The sequence below is a fragment of the Carassius gibelio genome, chromosome A22 (assembly GCF_023724105.1).
Source record: "Carassius gibelio isolate Cgi1373 ecotype wild population from Czech Republic chromosome A22, carGib1.2-hapl.c, whole genome shotgun sequence".
In the NCBI taxonomy this organism is placed as follows: Eukaryota; Metazoa; Chordata; class Actinopteri; order Cypriniformes; family Cyprinidae; genus Carassius; species Carassius gibelio.
The window spans coordinates 12062501-12089013 of NC_068392.1; the positions used below are offsets into that span (position 1 = coordinate 12062501).

A 26513-nucleotide genomic window follows, 5' to 3' on the forward strand; every position below is an offset into this window, starting at 1 on the left:
TAGGACAGGGCTCTGCTACATACACATTCCCGAATTCAGAGACCGTTTCCTTGTTCCTGCCCTGCGATGCTGTGTGACAGGTCGGATGGCCAGTGCCTAGGGGCAAAATCCTACTTGGCTTTGCATATCTACAAAGCATCATGTAAATACAAAGACTGCACATGATTATAAATGAAGAGATTTCTAAAAATCAGTATGTGATCTGTGGACTTACAATGTTTTAAAAAAAAAAAGACAAGAATATCAATCTCAGTTAACCACAGGGCGATATGAATCAGACAGGAAAATATGAAAGTGCAAATAATGGCTAAGAGGCAGCAGACACTAAATACTAAACTGATTATGATGTACTTTGAATACAATGTACTCTTTTTATGAATAATAACTTAATCTTTACATGCAATTAAACAATCCTTTATGACGCAATACACAAACTTACACAAAAATCCTAAAAAACAAGATCATCGCCAAGATTAAAAGGGAACAAGAACATTTTTTTATGGTAAATCCCCTGCACGCTTATGGGTCAACATGTAAGGTAAAAGACCATTGCAAACAGGGCCTCGACAACAACCCTGTTGTTTATGAAAAAAATAATATGCTACCAAAAAATGTAAAGACTTGTCAAAACAACAAAAAGCCAATTTGCATTTTTGAACTTTTACAAATGTGTTTTTAATTAGTTAAAAGGACAAATTATAATAATGATAATAATAAATACTCCTGTGAACATTTTTTAAATACAGAAAGAAGCCTATGTATTTTACATCGACACACATTTACTAGACGACTTTATTTTCCATGGTTTTTTCTTGGTCGAAAATGTACCAGGGAGGAAGCATGTAGTCTGAATTGACAGCTGTCAAAATTAAGATTGCCTGTAATCGTATGAATATTCAAACACAGCGAAAATTCCCGATTGTGGAATCCATCTGACAGAGGAGCACACCAACTCCTGTAAGTCAACCCACAGTGGATAGATGGGATTCAAACCGTTTCCTGGAGTGTGGGTTGCACATCTGCTGTAGCGCATTTCATCATTTTAAACAGAGTGTAAGAAGAATGTGCATTCAGTGAAGTCCAAATTCAGTACGAGAGCACACAAAATGAGTTGTTCAGCCCATCTTAACATTTACAGCTATACATAAAACAAAGAGTTGAACGTTTTCTTCTTAGAAGGATCCTCCACATTAATTTGCCCGTACGGACACTGTCAGGAAAAACACAAAGTTTAGAGTTAACATATGGGTACAGTAAAGTACATTTTTTTTTTTTATGTGAACACATGGACATATAACTACATTTTACTCTTAATAATAAAAAAAGCTTACTACAAAATATATAGGCTACAATACTGGCTGACATTTGCTTCCAGCTCTCGTGTAAAAGATATACATCAGAAGAAAATAAGCTTACATGTCTGCAGGCAGTCCCGCAACATCTTCCTCTTTTCCTATGGGCAAACTCAGTAAACACATTGTAGCCGGTTATAGGGTCAACGTATGTTCTTTTCTGATTCTGTGAACAGATGCAATTTGCAAAGAATCATCTGCTTTTTAATGTTCAAATATGACAAGACTGTTCATAAGGATCAGTTTTCCATACAGAACATATTACATGGATAAAATATCCAATTTCTATGTGATTATCACATAAATACACACATTTTATAATGGCAATTGCTTTTTAAAAGTTGGATATTTAACAAGCTTTTGGAATGAATGGTAATACAGCAGAAACACAATACAAACGTACAATAATTTCTGATCCTGACTCTTCCTCAAAGAGTGGGGGCTACATTTATGACAGCCTTCGATGCCAAAAAGGCTCGGGGCACTTTTTGTGGCATGCCATTTCAGATGCCATCCTATGGCTCCATAGTGAAGCAGACACTGCATCCTCCAACTCTACGTGTCTTCCATAACTTTCCCCAGAGACGGTTTACTTTGCTTTCCCTCGGTCATCAAACTACATCGCTCCTGACAGCCAAAAAAAACTTACAAAAATGAGCCAGTCTTCCATATACATAAGTAGCCTGACTAGTCTGCAAGTAAGATGTCTAGTGTGTTCTTTTTAGTTAACTTAGAATGTAAAAATGTCCTTAGAAGTGTATTGATGCCTAATACTGAACAATCTGTGTTGGCTAGTTTTCCTCACATAGATCACCGATTCAGACTCCGGCGTTTTCACACGAGTCTCTTAAGTGCAACACCATCTGCTAAACCTACAGTTTATAAGCGTTTGATTTTGCTCTTACCTTGCATGCGTCCAGATGGAGTTTATGAATTAATCTGTCTTCATCTGAAAGCGTGCTCGTGTCAGGCGACGCGGTTGTGTTTTTATCGAGAGAATTCGAATTTGGTTCGACGTCTCGCGCGCTGCAATGTGGACGCGGCGTCCTCGTATTATACGTCTCATTTGACATTATTATATTAGTTGGACTGCGTTTAAAACGCGTTAATGTTAAAAGCCTAACTGAACCGAGCAGCAGCATAATTCATGCTAAAAAAAACGAAAAAGTCCTGTCACGACGTTCCTTGCACACTTCTGACGTTTATAAACAGTTCACACCACCACTGCCTACATAACAAAAAGCTGTAGATGTTTTATAATGATTTCTAATTATATTCGCCCTATGCTATCATTAATGTTAAAAATCGCCGCTGTTTACTTCCTCATTGTGCTTTTCGTGTTCTGTTTCATGTTCAAGATGCATTTCAGCGCCCCCTCTTTTGGACTGTGGAATTGCAGTAGTGGGGAAAATGCATTTTAATGGCAGAGGAGTAGTTTGCACACTTTTAACTATATATATATATATATATATATATATATATATATATATATATATATATATATATATATATATATATATATATATATCGATCTTGTGTGACAACATGCCCCATATAGGGTAAGATGTCTCAATGAAATCTTTCCTCTTATAACTTTTTAAAATAAAGTTAAACATTGCATACATTAAATAATCATGAAATAAATCAATAAATATAATATAATATATATATATAATAAAATATAATATATAAAACAATTCCTGACATAGCAAATGTAAAGGTAAAATACAAAAACCATACAATGTCGCAATTATTAATTGTATACATAAAATGAATGATCAATAATTTCATTTAAAAATTGCATACTATATAAATAATATATTTATAACATTTAAAACACATGACAGCTTGCCCCAATAATGTGATAACTTGTGCTGCCCTGACATTTCTAAAAGCATCTTTGTAAATAATTCAGGTAATTACAGTTCATCTGCCTTCATTATATAGCTGACTCTCCTGTGCATTTTAACCTACAGACTAGCATTTTCGAATCCTCGGTGTAGAATATAATAAATTACTCATGTGCAACTTACTGAAGTGGTTTTGAGAGGATTCTCAAGAAGGAGTAACAACACTGCAAAACAACAGAGGTTCTTTTCACTTTGAAATGACAAACCAGTGACACGTAAAGTACCGAGAGTTCTCTTCATTTACCACATTCACACAAAGCTTGTAGTATTTTTCCGCAGGAAACAAATACAAATGCATGTCCGTATAGGGCAGGTTATTGCAACAGGTTTTAATGACTAGGCGTTGACCCATAAGAAACACAAGCTATTTTTTAAACAAGTGGGCGGTGTGAATTTATACTTCCTTTGCATTACCACTAGAAACTGTTTATCTTCTAAACAGGCCTTGCTTTTTTTTTACAGGCCTATTTCAAAACACAAAAGCTGTGTTCAAATTCCTCAGAAATGTTTGCAGTTGTAATAATATTTAAAAAAGGTCTGTGTAACAATGAAAGCAGGCAAGCCAGCATCAGTAGACATGACTGTGCATGCTCTGAAGGATGCAATTAAAGGGACAGTTCACTCAAAAATGACATTTAGTCATCCTCAGGTCTTTCCAAACCTGAATGACTTTGTTTCACCTGTGAAACACACACACACACACACACACACCCACACACACACACACAGAGAGAGAAAGAGAATATTATCAATCAACATTCACTCCCACAGAATCGTATGCCATTCAATAAAAACTGAATGGAGACTGGGACTGTCATTCTGTCTGTCATTTCAGCAAAAAGCAACTCATACAACATGAGGGCGAATAAATGATGACTACGTTTTAATTTCTGTGCTACTTAAATAAACGCGCGCGAGCGCCCGAGTGCTTCCTGGTGCTTTATTTCAGGATCACAGCCAGGGGAACCGAAACGGTCAGCAGGGCTTCCAGGAAGCGTCACCGGGGAGCGCGCACACCGACAGACAGAGGAATGCAGCAGTGTCTGCGACTCTCGGTCTGGCAGCCGCGGAACTAGAAGGTTCGCAGGCAGCGCGCGCGGCTCGGAGTGCGCGACGGTGTTTTTATTTCCTCGCTGTCGGCGCGAGCTGGTGCTGACGCGATGCTTTAGCCATGGACAGCAGGATAAAGTAAGTCCACACTTTGTTTATCTTGCACGGTGCTCTAGTTTGACGCGCTATGCGTTATCTGTCGGCTTAGTCTCATAGTAAATCCGTTAGTGAGCTCATTTGGGAGCTGGTACAGCTGATCAGTTAGCTGTTTACCTCAGACATGCTAACTAGCTTAGCCGCATTCCTCTACAGCCATTTAAACTTGACAGCTTGCAAATTTTTTATTAGACGACGTTAGCATTTATGAATGTAGCACACTGAAAAGAATATCTCATAAAGCAAACTGACTACTTTAATCTGACATATGACATGTCGAGCTTTTAACGTAGGAGTTCACGCCAAATATTAGCATTCAAACTTATGTTTTTCTGCAGCAGGTGCCTGGTCACCATTCGCTGTTGTTGTGTGGAAAATAAGCAATGAGAGTGAATTAGGACAGAGACCGTCACTTTGCTCAACATCTTGTTTAGTGTTTTTTTTTTTTTGTTATTACAGAGTAAAGAAAAACAAAATGTTTGTTTTTCTGTTGCTTGAACAGTCTCATATGATTGTTGTTTAAGTTGATTAGTTAGTGAGTTCTACTTGTATTTCCTCTTTCAGCGAGAATCCTGCGAGAACGTTTGATTTGGCTCTTCAGGTCGCATGTCCATCATCTGAACATGAAGGTGAGCCTTCATCTCTCAATGTTTTGTTTGACTTTTTGTATAAATTCAAAACTCATAAGCTGTTAAGTTAGAGAGACCTCTCTTTTAGTAACTAACTTGTTGTCTGTATGCTTTGAAAGGGCATGTTTATATATGCTTATGTAACACTGCTCATATTTCATGGCTTTTAAGTGATAATATCGTGTGTTTGTATTGTACAAAGATGTATGACCGGTTTTGCCAAAAAGAAATTATTTTTAATTTCAGTGTCAATGATACTTTATAGATCAGGCTGATTGATGTGGTGATATACATTATGCAACACCATCTAAAAATGATGACAACACTTCTAAATTAAAAAAAACACTTATGAACATACATTTCTGAAAATGTACAAAAAAGAAAAAAAAAGGCTAATAACCAAATTTAAGAATATTAGTCATATTTAGCTTATCGTCATTATGATGATATGTATATTAGATAATACCATCTCAAAAAGGAAGGCCATTGAGGCCTAAACAACATTTTCTGAAATAAAAACAAGAAACACTTATTATAAACACAATTTATGGAACCTTCACAAAAAAGAGAAAAAATGGATATCCAATTTTAAGAAAAGACAAATCATGAAAAATATTGAAAAACTTTAACTTTATAGCTATATAATTTATATAATACCACCTAAAATTAGGCAAATGAGACAAAACATTTCTAAAAAAAATTGTATTTAATTAAACAATTTCCGAATTTCAAATTTAAATAATTTCAGAATTTTTCTCATACATAACGTTGTAGCATCTAAAACACTTAATTGTGAAACTTTGACAGCTATTGTATGTGTGACTCTAGTTTTGTCTGATGTGCTGAGCTGTTTCCGTGTTTGAGAATGGATGAGGAAAGTATGCATTTCGTGTCTAGGGGCTTCACTGGAAGGAAATTAATGTTGTAGATTGGGAGGGTGGCCAGATCTGATGTTCAGATCTTCTGATGGGCTGGCTTAGGGGCTTTTCCATTGTAGATCAGCACTCGCACGACTTTGTATCTACCTTTTAGAAAAATCTGCAGATATATTTTGTTCTAAGAAGTAGGTTGGTTTGCAGAGATATCGATATCAGTTTGTGAATCTTTTCGTATGCAGTGTTAAATAGAAACCACACAACTTTAACAGACCAAGACTGCTTTGGTGTGCTGGAAGTGAGACCATTATTAACAGTTTTTTTTTAGTAGCCAGAAGAAACATTCCCATGTTTTGATTCAATATGAGGTATATGAAAACTGCTTATGTGTTTACAACATATCTCAATATCTCCGTTTTTTCCTACTCCGTTACTACCATTTTGCTTGACATTGAAGAGGTGAGGAGCAGGTGGTTGACAGAAGCAGCTGTTGCTCTGACCAAAAAAGGACAATATTCCCGGTCCAGCTGCTGAAGTGAAAGCTGAAATAAGCTCTAACCCACTTCCCTCATCATCATATGTTGGTGTTTGTCTCATTTCCTGACCCCGACTCTCAGGATTACAGCTTCAGTTAACCCTCATGTTGTGTTCCTATCGTTTTGAGCCTGAGGGGATTTTATTTTTTCAGAAAATGCTAGTTAATATTATCCCACTGAACTAAAACATACTCATTCTGTTCACACTGGGTAAAACAACTTCCTAATTTAATTTTTCTACATTTTTTTTTTTTTTTTTCACCTTGTTTTCCAGTTTAAATATGTAATGAGAGATTTACAATCAATTTTTAAAAGGCCAGCCATTTTTGACTGGGAACACCAACATTTTTTAGCACTGCGCAAGGGTTACAAGGCTTTTGGGTTAAACAGAAGTTTATCAAGGATGAAACCAAATTCCAACCTGAGATAACAGACATGTTGCTAGCCGCAGACAATATCTTGTTCCAGATTTAATGTTGTGGTTTATAAAATAGCAGATCTTTTCCCGTTTCCGATTGAAGCATGTGATTGACTGCGTTCTGGCCAGTTCTTGAGTTTCGTTCGGTTCAAACATGCTGGACCCGAGGGGTCTTGGTTTGCATATTTCTGTAACCAAATGATTCTAAAGCCGTTGTGGTAATATGAAGCATTCAAGGGCTTTCGTTGCATCTCATCAGACATTCACCTCATGTGTCATTTAGCCTGATTTGATATTTGAGCAGCTCAGTTTCTCTAGAGGAAAATGAAGTCAGACAAATCAAATGGAACTACATGTATATTTCAGTTGCATTATATATTTGGTTGTATCAGTTAATGCAGCTCTTGTGAATCGAACCTATGACCTTGTGGTGTGGTGTGAGCTACATTGACCAGTAAGAGTGGTAAGGTCTGTTTGGTGTTCAGATAGTGTTGGTCAGTTTTTTTTTATTAGATACCAGCATGGTTACAGGAAACCACCCTCTGCTTTTGTGTCATCTTTCATTTCCCTCTGTGTCCACACAAGTTTACTCTTGAATGCAATTTCTAGTAGTGATGCATTTCAGTTTCACAAAGTCATACGTTGCCCTGCTACCTGTGATAATTTTTTTTTTTCAAAGGCTGAATAATAACTAGTCATCTTTTCTATATTAAAGCTTGACGTTACAGTTCCCTCCATAAGTATTGGAAAACTAAAAACTCTTTCGTAGGGTTGGGTATCGATTTGAGTTTATAACAATATCGGTAGCACTTTATTTTACAGTCCTGTTCCTCATGTACATACTATGTACTTATTATAGTAATTACAATAACTATGTAATAACTAGGTACTAACCCTGAACCTACCCCTAAACCTAACCCTACCCCATTTAGTTACCTTGTGTTACCAGAACTTTCTTAAATAAATACACTGTAAGTACACTATAAGTACATGTTAGTACACGTACTGTAAAATAAAGTGCAACCACAATATCGATACTTTTAAAACTGTAACGGTGCCTGAACTGACATACATGTCAAACACTTTTAGAGTTCATCCCACTATTTGATGTGAGCATAAGTATTGGACCAGTTGAATTTAAGGCAGATGTAAAAGATGAAAAGCTAATGTTTAGTTGCAGATCCCTTGCATGCAATCAGAGCAGTGAGTCTGCCACCCATAGACATCACCAGACTCTTGGTCGTATGCTTTGAAAGGATTTTCTCCAGCCTTTAATGAAGCCAATTCCAACTGTTGCTTGTTTTGGGGAGTATCTGTCTTTAGTCGGATTTAACTCTGGAGATTGATTTGGGCAATCTAAGACTTTACATTTCTTTGCTCTGATAAAGTCTTTGACTGCAAGGTGTTTTGGATCATTGTCTTGATCCAATATGAAGTGCTTGCTAATGAGTTTGGTGGTATTGTCTTGAATATTGGTAGCCAAGATGATTTTGTACCCCATGTATGCCATCATATATTAAGGCATCATGAAAATGAAGAGGTCCTGTTCTAGAGACAGCCATGCATGCTCATGCCATGACACCACCTCCACCGAGCTTTACAGATGAGCTTGTATGCTTCGGATCATTTGCAGTTCCCTTTTTTTCTCCACAGTTTTGCTTTCCAATCACTTATATAAAGTTTTTTGTTTCATCGGAAGGGGTTGGGTATCGAAAACCGATTCCATTTTGGGACCAGTTCCAAATTTCCAAGAACCGGGTATTCAAGAAGACGCGTGCATTTTGATTCTGTTTAACGATTTCCTGCGTTCACATTTCAATTTGATTAAAAATGATTAAGTGCAGGAACAGAAAGAATTTACGCCCTGTTTGTGTGCAGCGCACATGATTCGAAGCACAAGCGCGTGCTCAGAGAGCAGCGGTTGGCCGTCGCACTGCGGGTTTCCGGTTTGTGTCCGTTCTTGGACAATTCTGTGTATTTCATCTGTAGAAAAGGTTGTTCCGAGCCGAAACTGACTTTTCATATTTGTTGAATGACCAATATGCAGAAAACTACATCAGTATATCATCATAAACACAGCCGTTTTTGTCTTACGTGAACGTAAACGGATGAGAAAGAAAACACACGTGCAGTATTTTTGTTTAAAGAGACAACAGCCTAATAAACGTGCTGCCTGTCATTAATGTTAATCAAAGAACAAAAGAAAATCATTCACGGATCTTGACTGAAAATATTCAATAACTTTAATTGATTAATCTTTATTTTATTTATAAAAAGAAAACAATGCAGTGTTTTTAAACTTTCAATTACAGTTTCTGTACCTGAAAGTTTTAGTTGTATTGATTTATGATATTGTTAATTGATTTGTTTGTTTCTATCTTATTACTGACTATTTACTTGTCTTTAACACTTTAATATTTGAAATGCATATTAATCTAGTTGTGGACTGTAGATTGACAGACAACACCCCAGCTCTCTGGAGTTTTTTTTATTGTATTGTAGGATTAATTTTCACAGCTTTTATGATTTTGTCTGTCATCAACTACTGTTGTTTTTCTCAGCTGATCAGGTCATCGTTGGTTACTGATGTCGCCGGTAGTTTCCAAAACTCTTGATTTCTCCATGCTCTTTGTTTTTTCATATAGTTCTGATTGACTTCCTCTTTTCTTTTAGCATCCAAACTTCTTGCTTTTCTTTCTGAGTCGGCTTCCTCGTCTTCATCCTGGCTTGTGTGTGTGTCATCGTCGAATGCAAGACTTAGAATGTAGAACCAATGGACATAACTGATAAGACACATTCCCTGCTTTTAATATCTGAAGAATTAATGCAACAGGACACAGCTGAACACTTAGAGAGACCTGTGAGGCAACTGTTCAAATACTTCTGCTCGCATGATGGGATGTAACCGATGAAACTCTAAAAGTGCTGTTCTTCTTAGCTGGTAAACCATCCTTGTGTTGAATCACCCAATAATAAAAAGTGACATTCTGTAGTTTTGTCTCATATTCATCTTTTAATCTTATTTACAGATTTCTTGACTCCACAGAAAACAGAACAATTTTGTCTTTACTGCTCCAATACTTTTAGCTTTTGTAGCTTTTTTATTATTAGCTTTTAATATGCTTTTAGACTCTGTCTACCGTGTGTCTACAGTGTCTTACATTGTGTCTTATAATCAATTTCTTTTTAAAGCACTGCTACTGCAACGGTACACTTAACCACTGTGTTGCGTCTTGCACTTTTTTTCAGCATCCTGCTATGTGTCTGAAGATGGTGTGTTTGGTATAAACACCTTTAAACGCGTTTCGTGTTCTCTGCTAGTCTGTTACACATCGTCTATCTAGCACTGGCTACCAGCTGCTTGCATAAAATACAGGGCATTAATGTTTGCCTACAAAACCACCACTAGATCTGAATCCCTTTATCTAAATTCATTACTTCAGACTTATGTGCCCTCTAGAACCTTGCGTTCTGCAAGTGAACGATGCACTATTGTGCCATCTTAAAGAGGCACAATATCACTTTCACCGTCTTTTTAATGAACTGTTCCCTCCTGGTGGAATAACCTCCCCGACTCAATCCGAGTCCTTAGCCATCTTCAAGAAACCTAAAATATTTGATCTAAGCATCAGATTTTAAAGGAACAGTGTAAATCTGCAGGTGCAGACTGCGTCATAAATGTTAATCAAAAAAAGAAAAGGAGAAAATCACTTACTGCTCGTTACTGAATCACTTTCTATATTTAATGTGTATATATATATAATGAAGATTATTTTTACAATTATTAATTCATGAAATGTCTGTAGTAGGCTATTTTTAGAAGCCTGGGCTACTATGTGAAAAACGTAAAACCTAAAAAAAAACAAAAAACTATTAGTATTTTTGAGTAATTTATTTATCATTTAGCTAGTAAGTAATACTAGGAGTGTTTACTTGCCTTGATGATGATTTTATTAAATTAGTTTGTCATTTTGTTTTTGATTATGTAAGTGGCAGTTTCTAGCTTCAAAGAAAAAACATTTTCTAACATCTTTGCGACTAGTTGTTATGCGTCCAAAGTCACCTTGGGTGTGCATTATTTGCTAATAATTTAACAGCCTGTCATCAATTATTCCTTACATAATGTAATAAATTAAACTATAAATGCATTCAAAAACAAAACAGGTGTGAGTTGGCTGTTACTTATGGAAAGTATATGAAAGGCCGTGTATGCCATGCAATGTTCTTCACATGCACAGTAACTGAAGTTTAAAACCGATAAAAGAAAAGGCTCAATAAACTGTTGCACACAGATATAATACACAACGCATCAATATCTCTTCCCTTTGCTTTAAACCTCATGCAGAGCGCTGCACACTGTTTCTCTGTGTTGCTTCAAGCGCTCTGTATAGTAGCCTTTCTTGTTCTAATACTTTTTTGCACTGAAAGATTCTGTGCAATGCAATGACATGTTCTGTCCTGTCTATCATACTGTATGTTGCTGCCTCACCCCTGTGCTATACATTTAGAAGATATGTCTTTTCATTTTATAGCATCTATTTTTTTATATATATATATATGTGTGTGTGTGTGTGTGTGTGTGTGTGTGTGTGTGTGTGTGTTTAAATTTTACAAAATGATTGTGCACTCATAATTTTTTACAGTAACATTATCATTAGAAAGTTTAAATGTTCCTACTGTAACTTTTGCAAAAAGTAGTGCATACTGTACTTATTGATTTCTTAAAAAACTTTCTTAAGCCGAATCTTTGATTAGTATGTAAACACCACTATGACAACCTAAAACAACCTAATTATACTGGCTTCTTCAAAACAGTCGAGGCAATCCACTGACCAGTACGTTTTGGAAATCTGTAGCTTTGCACCTCTCTAATAGAAATAAAATAGCATCCATTTAGAAACGAATAGTTTGAAGGATACTGTGATTGTTTCTTTCTCCAGCACATGTCTGGGGTAGGTGACTTATTTGAACTAACATTAGGAGATGAATTCTTTGCCAGGTTGGATTAAGCATGACTGCCACACTTGTGCTTGGCACTAGTGAAGTGCATTGATGTTTTTCATGGCCTGTGCCAAAGGCAGCAGATGACGCTGACTGTGCCAAGGCAGTAGGTGGAGACAGATGCTACCTGTCTTGCCGCTTCTTTTCATCCAGATTGCAGCCAGTAATAAAGCAATAAAAAATAATAGACCTGAAATTTACAACTACACTTGTGCTGCAATTAGCAAAGTGATTTTCCACCGATGACCAACAGCTTTATTTCTCTTTCGCACAGGCCATGTGTATTTCATTGGTGTTAAAGACCAGTTGGGAAAGGTGGGAAACTTGGTGCCAAAACTTATTTTTTTTGGTTTGTCACCTGAAAAATTAGCTGTTTTATTTGACTTTTTCTTTAGAAAATGTATGTGATGCTTGCTTGTGCAAAAGTAATGCTAGGATGTTTTGTGTGGCTGCTAGGGTGTAATGCGGCATTACAAGGTCAAAATCAAGTTTTATATATATAAAAAAAAAAAAAACTTTCAATGATATTCTGCTCCCTAAATATGTGATTCTTAAATTCAAGTAAGACCAGTTTTGAAGTTAAAGGTGCGGCTCATTTTACTGTTGTAATAAGAATCTTTATTTCATAATTATCTAGAACCGTCTCATTCATTCAATGAAAAAAAATGTAGGGTAATGATTCACATCTATATTTTTTTAGCTTGGGACAATAGTTGTTTATTTTTCATTGGCTCAAGTAAAAATATATAGTTGTGAATCATTACCCAATTTTTTTAATTGGACAAATGAAACACTTTGTATCTTTGTTTTATTTGCACCAACATTATTTGAGTTTAACATTTTGGAATAATTTATTAATATAGCATCCTTTTATTTAGTATCACTGGTAAAGACCTTGTTTTATATTTAAAACCAAATTTAAAAGCTAAAATACTGAATGCTGATTAAGAAACATCTTGTTGATTGTGTTGTTTGGAGTGTAGAACTATGCAGTTGTTGCCTTTAATTTCACATGGTTACAGTTAATCTTTTCATTTAAGGCCAGTTCTATGTACTTTCAACCAAATTCAAAACAAAAGCTAAATGCTGATGTCTGTACCATCTATGTTTGTATTGAATGTAGGCTACTTACTGTGCAGATACTGCCGTTAATTTCAGATGGTTACGGTTAATGTTTTCAATAGCCAAAAGCCAGTTTATCCTATTTAATACCAAATAAACGTCTTGTTTAGGCACGCTTTGCTTCTTTCTTGTTTGTTGCTTAAAGAAAAAAAAAAAAAAACTGTATCGGAATCGGCCAGTTTTCTCGTAAAAAAAAAACTGTATCGGAATCGGCCAGTTTTCTCGTAAAAAAAAAACAAAAAACGGTATCTGAATTGTCCAGTTTTCTCAAAAAATAAATACAATAAAAATGGTATCGGAATCGTCCAGTTTTCTTGTAAAAAAAAAAAGAAAAGAAAAAAAAAACGGTATCGGAATCGGACAGTTTTCTTGTAAAAAAAAAAAAAAAATACCTGAATCGGCCATAAAATCATGATCTTGCATCCCTAGTGTAAATGATGGCAGAATATTTTTGAGTGGACTTTGATGGACAAACTGTATAACTTGTGCATTATTTATGTCACGTGCACAAATGGTGTGGGAGTTACATGTACGATGAAGTTGAATATCAGGGTTATTTTTTATTTTGGAATAATGAGCAAAAGTAATAGTGAAGCTTGTTTTAGCAAACATCTCTAATTGTAAGGTAAAAAAAAGGTGTCGAAAAAGCTGGACCAATTTTGACTTTTCCTTTAGAGATCAAGTTACATTCGTGGGCTATACAAGATTAATCTAAATAAATATATATATAAAAATGTACCTGTAGCTATTTTTTAGTGCATTTATTTTCCTGACTCAAGTTTCTCACACCAGCTTTTGACAGGTCTGTGAGCCAAGGGTCTTTTTTGCCATTTGACCCCTACCTTTTTAAATAACCTGATTGGCTTTTAGCTGTGTCTGGGGTTCAGAGCCAGCTAACACTTTGGTGGGGCTCTTCTGTCAGACATACAATGCCACCGTGCCTGAGATGGTGTTGATTGGTCATTACTCAGAACGGCTACGTTCTAGTTTGTGCATGATTTTCTTTTACTTTATAGTCATGCAGATTCAATTCAGTTTGATCTAACCTCATTATACTTTGGCAACTTCATCAAGTCTCCCCGGTTCCCCTTTGCAAACATCACCCAAAACTACAGCTTAATGATGGAAAAGAGCTTTAGTTTGAAGCCACAGACTGTTATCCCTCTGACCCCTGAATTCAGATTGACCTCCAGTTTCCGCAAGTTACAGTTTTTCACTTCATGAAACTCTGGGTGCTTTTATCTTTCCTTTCGCCGGGGCTGAATAGTCTTGTTAGCTGTGAAAAGTCTGAAGCCATTGGACTAGGGCTGTGAATATTTGAATTTATGATTGTGATCGTTGTTTTGCCAAATTCACTAGCTCTGGATGGTCCGACAGTCACCGGTTCGTAAACTCCTTCATGTTGCTACAAGTGCCACGAAATGGAGAACCACCTTCTTCTTCTGTTTTTTTTTTTTTTGTTGGTTGACATGTTAGTGGTTTTTGCTTTAGCTCTGCAGCTGACTGGCATTTTTTACCACAGCTGGATGGCGAGGCCAGTAATGTAGTGTCCGGCTCAGCAGATGTGTTTGGAGAGTCAGGCCCTGCAGGGAGATGCCTGGTTCTTCTCAGGTCAGGTGGTTTGACAGGTTTTTGGGATGGGTGTTTGGCTTGCACGCGGCAGCAGGACAAATCTGCTGATCGGTGTAGTCTGAGAGGCAGCACACCGCAGGGCTCGTCACGGCACTCCTCGCCATCATGACTTCCTTGTTTAAGTGCACCGTCACAGTCAGTCTGCTAGAACATGGAAAGGCTTCTTGGAACATCTATTCTTGGGGTTGCGTAATGACACTGAAAGTGAGGATGTGGTAAAAAATGAACCCTGCTGATTTAGATTGTCACGCAGTGTCATTTCAAAAGCTGGAGCCCGAACCCAGGGAGGAAGTTTGACTTCACTTCAGCAAATACTAAAAAGGCCAACTCTGAACAAAGATCCACTAAAAGTTGCTTCCATGCTTCTTCTGTATGCTGCTTTTTGAGTAGAATGCATCACTTAATGATAATTCAAATAATTTGTATGATGTGGGTATCACAAACGCTACTAAGCATAATAATGATTTATATATATATATATATATATATATATATATATATATATATATATATATATATATATATATATATATATATATATATATATATATATATATATATAAATAATAATAATAATAATAATAATAATAATATTTAAGCAATAAGACATAATATTTATGAAGATACGACAATAATAAATAATATATAGGTTTTTCCTAGTAATAAAACTGATTGTTATTAGTTATAATTATAATGACAATTGTTGTAATATTAATTAGTAAATGTATTGATATGATTAATTATTAATAGATTGTTCATAATTAAATAGTTTTATTATTATTATTATTAATAATAATAATAATAATAATAATTCAATGTAAAGTAATACTATTATTATTATTATTATTATTGTATTTGTATTACAGTAGTATTTTTTATATGTATACATAATGTTATCAAACTTAGTTTTATTAATATTACTGCTACTATTAATAAAAAATGGTAATTGTTAATATAATTATAAAAATAGTTAAACGTATTGATGTTATTAATTCTTAAATGATTCATGTTAATAATTTATATATTTATATATATGAGGGAGAGAGAGTGAGAGAGTAATCATTTAACTTATTATATATATATATATATATATATATTAGGGGTGTAACGGTTCACAAAATTCACGGTTCGGTTCGATACGATACACTGATGTCACGGTTCGGTTCGGTTCGGTTCGATACGTTTTAGATACAGCAAAATGTAAAAACATCTCAACTTTTCAGAATGCCGCAAGCGCACCGCGGGTCATGTGACAAGAACCAACCAATCAGCTTCATCCTTTCCCGTAACAACGTTGAGAGCTCAGCCAAGATGAAGGAACAGCTGATCATAGTTGTATATGGATTGCAATTTTGAAATAAATTCAGTAGCAGAGCTACTGCAAGCGATTTTTAGAGCTGCAAATCCATTTATTCTTCGCTGAAATTTCCGCGTCTCATGGAGAGAGCACGTCATTGTTGCTTAGCAAAGACAGACGCCTCATGAGCGCTTCTGCCCAAGCGCTTTGGAAAGGAGGAGAAAGACGCGCTTAGCGTTTTCCACGCGTTTTTAGGCACGATATGTGAACGGCCCCTAAGGCGCTCGCTCACTCAGCACGCGCTGAAGGCTCGTTGCAAAATGTCTAATGCATTTAACAGACCAGAAATATAAGATCCTAAAATAACCAACAGGTCTGGTGTTTGGGTTGGATTCCCTGTAAGCTATAGTGTCTAAATGCTGCAGGGATAGTTTGCTGCGTGCATGTTTCTCCTTTTTTTCGTCTTTTCCCAGATAGTACTGACGCATATATCCCAGATATTCCCGCTGGTTTTTTTTTTTTTTTTTTTTTTTTGTAATCCCGCTGGTGTACCCTGTCATGTTGCAGATGCGACATACCGTTGTTTTTTTATCCACCACTCTCTTGCCATCACCATTATAGCTTAAAGGGAATCCAAAGTGCACCCAAACACCAGACCTGTTGGTTATTGGAGGATCTTCTCATTTCTAGTCTGTTAAACGCATTGGCTATTTTGCAACGAGCCTTCAGCGTGTACTGAGTGAGCGAGCGCCTGCTGAGTAGCCTAACATAAACATATAAGATGGTGTTTTTTTCTTCTTCGGGAGTGTCAGGGGCGTTGCCTGTTACGTTGTTTGGGTTATTGGGCTACCTTGTTGAACGCATATCATTATATTTCTTTCTCTCTCTTTTTTTTTTTTTTCAAATATAATTAATTACTCCAACGAACCGTTCGGTATACATAATGCGTACCGCGTACCGAACCGAAAGCGTCGTACCGAACGGTTCAATACGAATACGCGTATCGTTACACCCCTAATATATATATATATATATATATATATATATATATATATATATATATATGTGTATATAACATGCTTTTATATAACATGCTTTTTTATTTACACAACAATCAATCCTACACTAGATGAAGAATTTATTTATTTCTTGGTTGCCAGAAACATCATCTTTCTTTTGTAGGTATGCTCAGTTTAATGATTATCCTCAAAGCCAAAGGAAAAGTTTCCTAGTAACCTTAAGAGGAGGCCTGCTACATTAGCTCACTTGCAGAGTGACTTGTGGCAATTTTTTTGAGTTTGGTATCACAGTGCTGGCCTCTTTCTGGGCTCCAGCCCCCTTTTCACAACTGAATGTAGGTCAGTTCCCACTGCTTGTCTTTGTGAGGGCTTTGCTGTGCCATTTGTCATTGAATATCATGTGAATCATCCATGAGGTCTTTGTCACACATGGAACCGTGTTCTCTCACTTGATTGGTCCTTGGCTTCTTCTCTGATTCGGCGATTGTACGATGGAATTAGCATACAGCGCTCTCATTAGTTAAGTACACGAGCACGCCTCTCTCATGTCCCCCACTTAGTTATTTCCTGTGGGAAATTTATTATTAAATGACAAACTACACTACCAGTTTTAAATTTGAGGACAGTAAGATTTTAAGGTTTCTGTAAGAACATAAACATAAGATGTTCACCAGGGATGCATTTATTTGATCAAGAATACAGTAAAATCAGTAATAAAGTGTAAATAACTTGCAATAGTATAACTATATTGCTTGCAAATGTTATATTTTAGCATATTTTAAATGTAATTTAGTGGAGTGATGCAATGTTGAATCTTCATCATCATTACTTCAGTCTTCAATGTCACACGATGCTTCAGAAATCATTCTAATATGCTGTTATCGATGTTAATGACATTTTTGTGGAAACACAAAAGTATCATTATTTATTTTGAACTTATGATGAATATAAAGTTCAAAAGAATAGCCTTTGTTTATAATGGAGGGCTTTTGTAACATTAAAAAATTGACAGTAAAGACATTTATATCAAATAGCAATATATACATTTCCTTAAAATAATTATAAAATTGACCTCATTGAAATCCAGTTCACATTTGCATACCCCCTCCCCATTTTTAAGTCTATAGATTGTATAGTTAACTTAAATGTAAAGGCGCATTTTGATTCCAGAGCACAGACCAAAATAGTCTTTAACTGCATTGCATATGATCAATCAATTATTAAAGATCCATATTTAAGGTTCACAAATCTTAAATATGCAAAATGTGCATCATTTTATGACAGACATTAGTACACGTAATTATAACTTGAAGTTGAGTCAGATGTTGATTCGTTAACCACTCTAAATGATTCAGTGATTCATTCAGTGAAAGACTGATTTAAGCCAGTAGCTTTTGAGTCTTTTAGAATGATTCACTAAAAGAAGAGTCATTTGCTTATCAGACAACATAGAATAGAAAACTGCAGTCTTGCCCTTTTTACAGTACCAAATCTTTTTTCTGTCATCACATTCAGTTCAACGCTTACAACATTCAACACTTTTGCTAAAGCGAATCCCACATCATAACATATCACTGATCTATCAGTTCAGAAAAATTCACAAGTTTCTCTGTTTTTATCCCAGAAGAGCTGGTCTTCCGGAGGTCACTGCTCATCGCCTGAAGGCATAGACCCTACAAAAGTGTATGCTACTTATAAAAACAGCTTCTCTGTCCAAAGCCTAATTGTCATATGCTTTAATAGATAATTGAGTTTTTCCTGCAAGGTAGCCCAGTTTTAGATGTGTGTATGTGTTACGTGTGAGTGTTACAGATGGTGCGAGCATATGCTTTGCAACTTGTGATTACCTGCTGCAGCCCCTTTCCAGCTTTTCTCCTCACGCACCCAAACCGGAGTCGCGGCTGCCCCCCTTTAAGAGGTAAAGACATTTTAATGTCCATGAGATGAAGCCTAGCTTGAGATAAGGAAGTTTGAAGGCCCCCTGTGTCTGTTCTGTGCATATAAATTACTCTTGAGTCAGGAGTTAAGGTCTGATTTGCGAGACATATTGTTTTAATGTTGTATATTCTCTTTGTGGTACGCTGGCTTCCTTTCCTGACGTTTAATGCAAGCAATGAGCCCCACCAAATGTTATGCAAAAAAAAAAAAAAAAGAAGAAAATCTCTCACGTGCAGACAGTTGATAAACATTCCTGCGATTGGACGTGTATCTGACAGACTGAGCTAACGTACAGTGATATGCCGGGACTGTCACATAGCCGACATCCATATGCTGCTCCACTCAATCATGAAGCTGTGAAATTGGGTTGCACCCCAACTAGCTTCAGTTTTTTTCCTACCTCTCTCTCCTTCTCTGTGCTGCTTCCTAACTCTGTAAGTGTATGTGAAATATGCAAATGAATCCGCACAGGCTTTTGACAAATTGTCACACATTGCGATAAAACACAGGAATAATCTGTGTTTGATGTTTGCTGGAGAGCCCATTCTCAAGCTTTGCGGGTAGCCTGTGTTTTTGCCCAGATTAGTGTGTTATACCATATTAGTTACTGATCTGTATCACCTGTAGTTAAAAAAAGAAAAAAAAAAGTTATTGTAGTGCTTGAGGATTTATATATGAGATAAATACGTTACTTGCAGACAAATGCGACAGAATCACCTTAAGTCCATGGGATCATATATGGCTTAGGAATGCAACGTGCTTCAGGTTCACTTTGCCATTAGCTTGATTGTGTTTTTGGGCATCACAGGTGATAATAAAAAGCTAATGACACACAGTGACACAAGGGAGGAGATGATGGCATTTCTCCAAATTTGGAATGAGGGGCATTTGTTGAAAAATTAGCCAAATATTTTGGCTGCAAACAGATGCAGAATTCCAGCTCGATGCTTTAAACCAGGGGTGTCAAACTAATTTAAGGTGGAGGGCCGAGTCTGAGAAAATGTCCTTTTGTGTGGGCTGAATTACCTTTTGTTTAATCCTACTTTGCACCCAATTACATTAATATTAACCATACAAACTACAATATAATTTACACGTTTATGTATGTATGTATGTGTATGTATGTATGTATGTATGTATGTATGTATGTATGTATGTATGTATGAAAATGTGTAAATTATAAAAGAGGATGCTAGGCGATTTGAGTTTTTTTTCTTTTTCTATCTATTAATTATAAAAAAAAGATTTTATCAAAAATGTATAAACCGAGCACCTTTGTTTTTGATCCGATTTATCATGAGCTGAACTCAGATCGAAGACTTTTTCTGTGTACACAAAAGGCCTATTTCTCTCAAATATTATTCACAAATCTGTCTAAATCTGTGTTAGTGAGCACTTCTTCTTTGCCGAGATTATCCATCCACCTCACAGGTGTGGCATATCAAGATGCTGATTAGACAGCATGATTATTGCACTGGTGTGCCTTAGGCTGGCCACAATAATATTTGTGAACAATATTGAGAGAAATGTAATTTTATTTATTTATATCTTTGTTATTTGTTGTTATTGACATTAATACTACTACAACTAGTATACTGTATATTTAAAACTTTTAAACAATAATATTACTATTAGCTTCTTACAAACTTCCTAAACTTGTAATCTTGACAGATGCATGCTCAACTGTCAGGGTAAATTCGTTTTTTAGCTTTGTCTTTTCACAGAGAAGTTCACAGGCTTTAAATGATCAGTGTGATGCTTTAAAGAAGCATATCATTGCTGTAAAGTATATCCTTTTTTAAAGCTGTTGCCAGCTAAAGTAGCATGAAATGTAATGCTATTTGTGGCGTGCAAAAAAAAAAAAAAAGTGAGGGGAAAAAACATTTTAAAACGACTGAGTGTTCTTTCAGTTCAAGCTTGAAAGATGCCTGCTAATCTGCTTACCCTTTTAATTGTGAGATCTGGGGGCAGAGCAGCTCGAAGCTAGAATAAAGTTACTGATCCAGAAGTAAACTGATGACCACAGTTATTCCTTGCTTTTGGCTTCCAAACACTGGCCTCCCTCCCCTCTCCACTTGCCCTTATTCTGGAGGGGAAGAAAAAAGCTCCTTGTACTAACAAAAGATTTTTTTTTTTGCCATATGTTCGGTTGACATCTTCATCAGGTTCACAGCGGGTTACCTTAGTTAACGTTCACTCCACTGCTTGATGGGATTTTCTACCAGTTCCTTGAGTAGCTGGCTCAAAGTCTAGACGAGCCCTAAAGACAACCAGGACCCTTCCAGCATGCCAGGCACAATGACATTATTGTGGACATCCAGGAGCTGGTGCTTCCTCTTTACATGGACCTGTTCGGGCACAAAGACAATGGCTTTGTTCTGGGGCATGGAGTGGGTTAATCCAGACCTCTACATACTGTGAAATAAATCTTTTAAAGATGTGCGAAAAAAAGGAGCGGAAGAAGAAAAGGTTTTGCCAAGGAGGTTGCGAGTTCAGCATATTAACCTTTTGGCCAGAATGAGATGAGAGGAGAAAGAAGAGGCATGGAGGGAGGGTACAAAAAGGAAAGGCAGGCATGCAACACAAAGTCCTTCGTCTCTGAATGAAGACAGAAAGCACTGGTTTTCAATGGGTTTGCATTTGTTTGTCTGGTTTAGAAGAGACTTGACTGTAAATATCTGGGACGCTTCTTACAGTATGTAGCTATTGCATTGAGTTTATCCCGTGTGTTAAAGGTGTAGCTTACCCAAAAATGATTAAATCACTCACCCTCATGGTTGTCGATATTTTTAATATGTCCCAGTCTCCAGTGGTGTTGTTTTGGGCCCCATTGAATTTCATTACATGGACACATTCTTTGGAATACTGAGTTTAAGTTTGGATCAACTGTCCCACAGTTTCTGCAGCTCTTAAATATGATCAGAAAGTCTGAAATTCATTCAAGTCACGGCACAAATGAAGATATGTCTCAGATTTTTTTTTGTTTTACAATACAAATAGCTAAACATCCTTAAAATCAAGATACAATCAAGATGCAAATTGACTGGATAAAGTCTTATAACAAGTGAGTTTATATTTCAAACAAGAACAATTGTGTGTCAGCGAGGTATAAAAACCAGTGTGTCCTTTGAATTGGGTTGATTTTTTTAAGAGCCAATTGGGCGATATTTATTCTTGTTTTAATCAATCGCTTCATTTTGATCAGTTTCTCAGAAAACAGGCCTTCTTATCTGATGTAATTTTGCTTCTCGAGTATCTTGATTTAAGAATCTTTAGACGCTTGCACTGGAAAAATAAAAATACTGATGAAGAACGTCACGTTTATTTCAGTGTTATCGGAAGGTACAGTGAAAGTTATTTCCATATTCTAGTTTATTTTATTTTTTACAATGAATTAAAAAGTAAATTGAGGTCTGTTGGAAGTTGTGTTTTGAAACTTTGTAGCATTGCCAATAAAAGACATTTATATTTGGAGACCATATTTACATATTCTAATCCATTCCATTCGATACATTCCTTAAATTTGGTTTTCTGAAAGTTTTAAATCAAATATCGTCGTCAAAAAGATCAAGGGAATTTTGATTTCTCAGTTCATGACCTCTTTAAATTTACCTTCATAAAAAGACAGCATAAAGGCCTTTTCACACCGAAAATGCTAACTATAAGCATAAACATAACGATAACTATATCATTGTCCCCACCAACACAAGAGACAGTTTTGTTTATTGTATGCATGAGCTCTTTAAAGCAGGATTGTTTGGTGTGGGCTTCCCTATTCTCATAGAATAAGTAATTAAAACATCATAGTAATTATCATTATAGTTATTATCATCGGCGTGAACCAACCTTAAGAAGACAGCGATATGCAAGAAAGATTTACAGACTTTACATTGCCAGAGTATTAATATTCATGTCATATGGCCATTGCATTAGCAAGTAATGTGCCTCTTCACACCGAAAACACAAATTCTGCAATGTGCAACACATTAATGACCAGTCAAATGTTTAATATTAAGTCATGTCGCTCTTCTTGAAGCCTTTGTCCACTTTGCCAAGTGCTAAAATCTGATTGTTTTGTCCTAGCCAGCGACAAGTAATTTGTCTGTCCACAAATAACGCACAAATTGTGCGCATTGCGCCACAGTAACAGCCAGTAGGAATGTTTTGGATGCCGCTCTTGTCACCCACTAGCTTTGACACAGCGTTATATTTAGTAATTTGACAGACCATCTCTGTTGCCTTGTGGGTTCCGCAGTTTAGACTCTACTTCGATAATACTTAATACTATGATAATGACACCTCACATATTCACAATACTTGTTGACACAGTTTATTAAACCCAGTTTGATACCAAGGAGCCATTAAGGTATGTTGAGGTTTTCCATCAGTATACGATGACAGCTTGGGAACTCAATCGTCTTGGCGTGCATTCGGTGTATTGGCTCTACACCCATCCCGTTTGCAGTTAGACAGACAGAGGTGGTAAAAAGTGGTGTCAGCTGTGAGCTCTCTCCACCACTCACCTATTAACCTTCTTCCCCCCGGCCTCAGCTCTATCAAAGCTGTGTGTATCGACTTTTAAAGACAAGCATTCCCGGGACGTCAAAACATTGATTTGCGACTGACCTGCGCTGTCTGCGCTCGGGGCGGCGGCGTGTTGCCACGCAGCGGCGGTCCTGTCGAAGGTTAGGCATGCACGAAGCCCAGGGGGAGTCTCTGGAAGGGCCCTCCCAAGCCTGCTCTCACCCATGGCTGGCTTAACATTGGGTGCGAAAGCAAAAAAGAAAAATAGCTCGCTCCTCCGAGGTGATTTCAATTCAATTCTCACCCATTAGCTGGCGTTCGCTCCACAGTCAAATTACTTGCCGGGTTTGATGCTAGCGGGTGAGATTGTTTTCCTTGCCGTCGACGGCAGCTGATGGGTTTTTAGATTTCTTCAAGGTGTTTTCAGTGGTGGTGAGATGAAAACAGTGACGGCAATACATTGAGCTGCCACCACCTTGGCATGTTACGTCAGACTGAAAGTGCTGAGACTAAGTCTAATGATTGGTAAAGGACAGTTGAAAACAGGCTTATGCTTTAAAAGCATCATTTGAGACATTTAAATACTAATGAAATTCATCTTGTGTCTGTTGACTGTTGAGTGTATGTCTGTTCAAGGTGAAAGTTGGAGTTGGTGGTATGAACGAAATCTCAAGTAATTTTCACTTCCATGGTTATTTTCACTCTAATTAATTTACCCCCAAATCCTCAATAAAGAAGTTAAAATCAAACTGAAGCAATGTGTGTACATATAACATCTTTATAAGGGAATGAACCACAGTAAACCACAGTCCAGTGAAGTATTAATAATTATGTAATCAAATCGAAAGAAAAAGATGACATTACAAAACATTTATTGTGAAGTCTTTCGTTAGGAGTATAAAAACAACATATTTTGCAAAATATTCTTATTTACGAACATATAAGTTCTAAAAGAAGATACCAACCTGATTAAACCTGATTTGTGTTACATTATAATTAATTCTAATTCTCTTATAAAATGCATTAATATTTACAATAAGCCTTTTTTTATTTTCAGTTCACATTTTAATTTAGGTTTTAGTGATTGTTATAATGTATTTGTTTTTAATATATTTCTATCTAGCTTTAAATTATTTTTTTCAGTTTTATTAATATTAGTGCTTAAACTTATTTTAGTTAGTTGCCAAAGCAACATTTCTAATTTTCATTATTATTATTATTATTATTATTATTATTATTATTTTAATTTTTTTTAATGAATTTTTTAACAAATGTTTCTCCTCTGAAAGTATTACAATTTTAAAATTATAATCAAGCTAAAACATTGTGTATTATTATTATTATTATTATTATTATTATTGTCATTAAGACTATTTTAAATCTGGTTACTTTTGAGTTGGCCATGAATATAACATTAGAATTTGAATATGACATCAAATCAATCAATCATAGGAGTGGGTTTGCCACAATTCTCTGATTGGTGGATCATTTTAGGATTATGGGTAGTGTGGTTCTTCACCTATTGTTAAAAAAAAAAAAAATACAAAGCACATATTTCTCAAAGGTAGTCTGGAGATGAGTTAAATATCAAGTTCTCTGTGGAGAAAATAATTAAGATTTTTAATTCTGGAACTGGACTCTTTCGCTCTACATACACACACCTGTGACTGTGCAGCAGCTGAATTACATGTCTATATGTGTTGTGTCAAATACTTTTTACTCATCATGATCTATTTCTGACATCTGCCTCTGTGTTTCAAGTCTCTTGACCGCTCTCACATGTGAATCTCTCTACCGACTGACACATTTCTCCCACTGTATGTTCTATACTGCCCACCCCTAGTTGAAATGTCTGTCAAGCCCCTTCCTGTGCATGAGTGTGTGTGTGTGTCTGTTTCCATGTGCCCAGTGGCTCGGGGCGCTTCACAGACCTGCTGGGAACAGGAGTGGCCTCAGTGTGTCAAGCCCAGGAGGGGAGGCCGTTGGGGAGCGAGAGGGCCAAGAGGGGGATTAAGCAGCCCCAGGTCTGTCACGGTGACATTTTCTCTCCCTGGCTCAGCAGCAGGGGTTGGGTTTACCCTCCTAACCTTCAACTTTCAGCCTTAACCCATTAATCCCTTTGTGTCTGCCCGCCCCGCGCAAACACACTCACAATATGGCAGCAGGGGGCTGCGGAGGCAAGGAGCCGGGGTCCCTTTGACAGCTTTCACCCACAGACAGGGGCCTTCATCTTTCTACATTCCCCAGTGTACAAACCTCCCCCTTACCAAAAACAGACAGTTGGTCGCCCAATCGGTCATTTTTACACGGTTTCCCGTTTTTGTGTGTCATTGCGTTTGGGAGGTTAATTGCTAAACAAGCTCACATTTGAGCAGAAAACCCATCTTTTTTTTTCCAACGTCAGTGGGAATTAGTGTTACTTGAGCACATCAGGTACTGTCATCGTTCTTAAAAAGTGACAAAACGTTTACATCTCTGCTTTGAATACTCGTACTAGATGGCAAATATTTGATTGCAATGCTCAGATTTGAAGCCGGATCTGGCTTGTTGAAGGGACAGAGCGGGCGTTAATAATAAAAGAGCTCATCTGAATTTTTGGGGCTTTTCATGTGAGCCCCCCGTCGTGCCAAAATCCCACCGGGATAGAGATTTGCAAGTCCTTTGCCTCCGTGTATGAATAAGCATGTGTCTCAAGGTATTTTTGAATCTGTAAGAACACGGGAGCCTCCAGGATATGCAGCACAGAAGGTGCGTGGTTGGAGGGCAATGCCCCTCTATTACCCCTCCCTCTCACCTATCACTTTCTCTTGCCTCCATTTCTGCCATTGCATCTCTTTGTGTTTATTACACTTTTTTAATGTCTTTTCCCTCTTCTTACTTTTTATATCAAAGTAGTTGACGCAAGAGTTTTAACAGCAGTGTCCTGCACTGTGACATCTAAAACTGTTTCAAATTTCAGTTTATTTTCTCGTTACTCTATCTCACATGCATTTTTATGATCACATGGCATTGTTTTTTACCATTCAAAAAATTTGCGAGTTTTTAATGTGTTTG

The 26513-nt window shown here is 36.6% G+C and overlaps 1 protein-coding gene and 1 long non-coding RNA gene across 4 annotated transcripts in view; one reads left to right on the forward strand and one right to left on the reverse strand.

Annotated features, from left to right (window-relative positions):
- Positions 1-1416: 1416 nt before the first annotated feature.
- Positions 1417-2407, reverse strand: LOC127943094 (uncharacterized). The gene is made up of 3 exons (XR_008149542.1): positions 2258-2407; positions 1756-1979; positions 1417-1518 (listed from the first exon to the last, which is right to left on the reverse strand). It is a non-coding gene; the product is annotated as an uncharacterized LOC127943094 (long non-coding RNA).
- Positions 2408-4141: 1734 nt separating this feature from the next.
- The window catches only part of dennd1b (DENN/MADD domain containing 1B), a 90567-nt gene continuing 68195 nt past the window's right edge, over positions 4142-26513 (forward strand). Inside the window, exons 1-2 of one of the 3 annotated variants that reach the window (XM_052539278.1) lie at positions 4142-4450; positions 5033-5097. In XM_052539278.1, the coding sequence (XP_052395238.1) occupies positions 5092-5097 (6 nt within the window). In that variant the 5' untranslated portion in view covers positions 4142-4450; positions 5033-5091. The remainder of the gene's footprint in view (positions 4451-5032; positions 5098-26513) is intronic. The other 2 variants (XM_052539276.1, XM_052539277.1) reach the window with 2 other exon arrangements.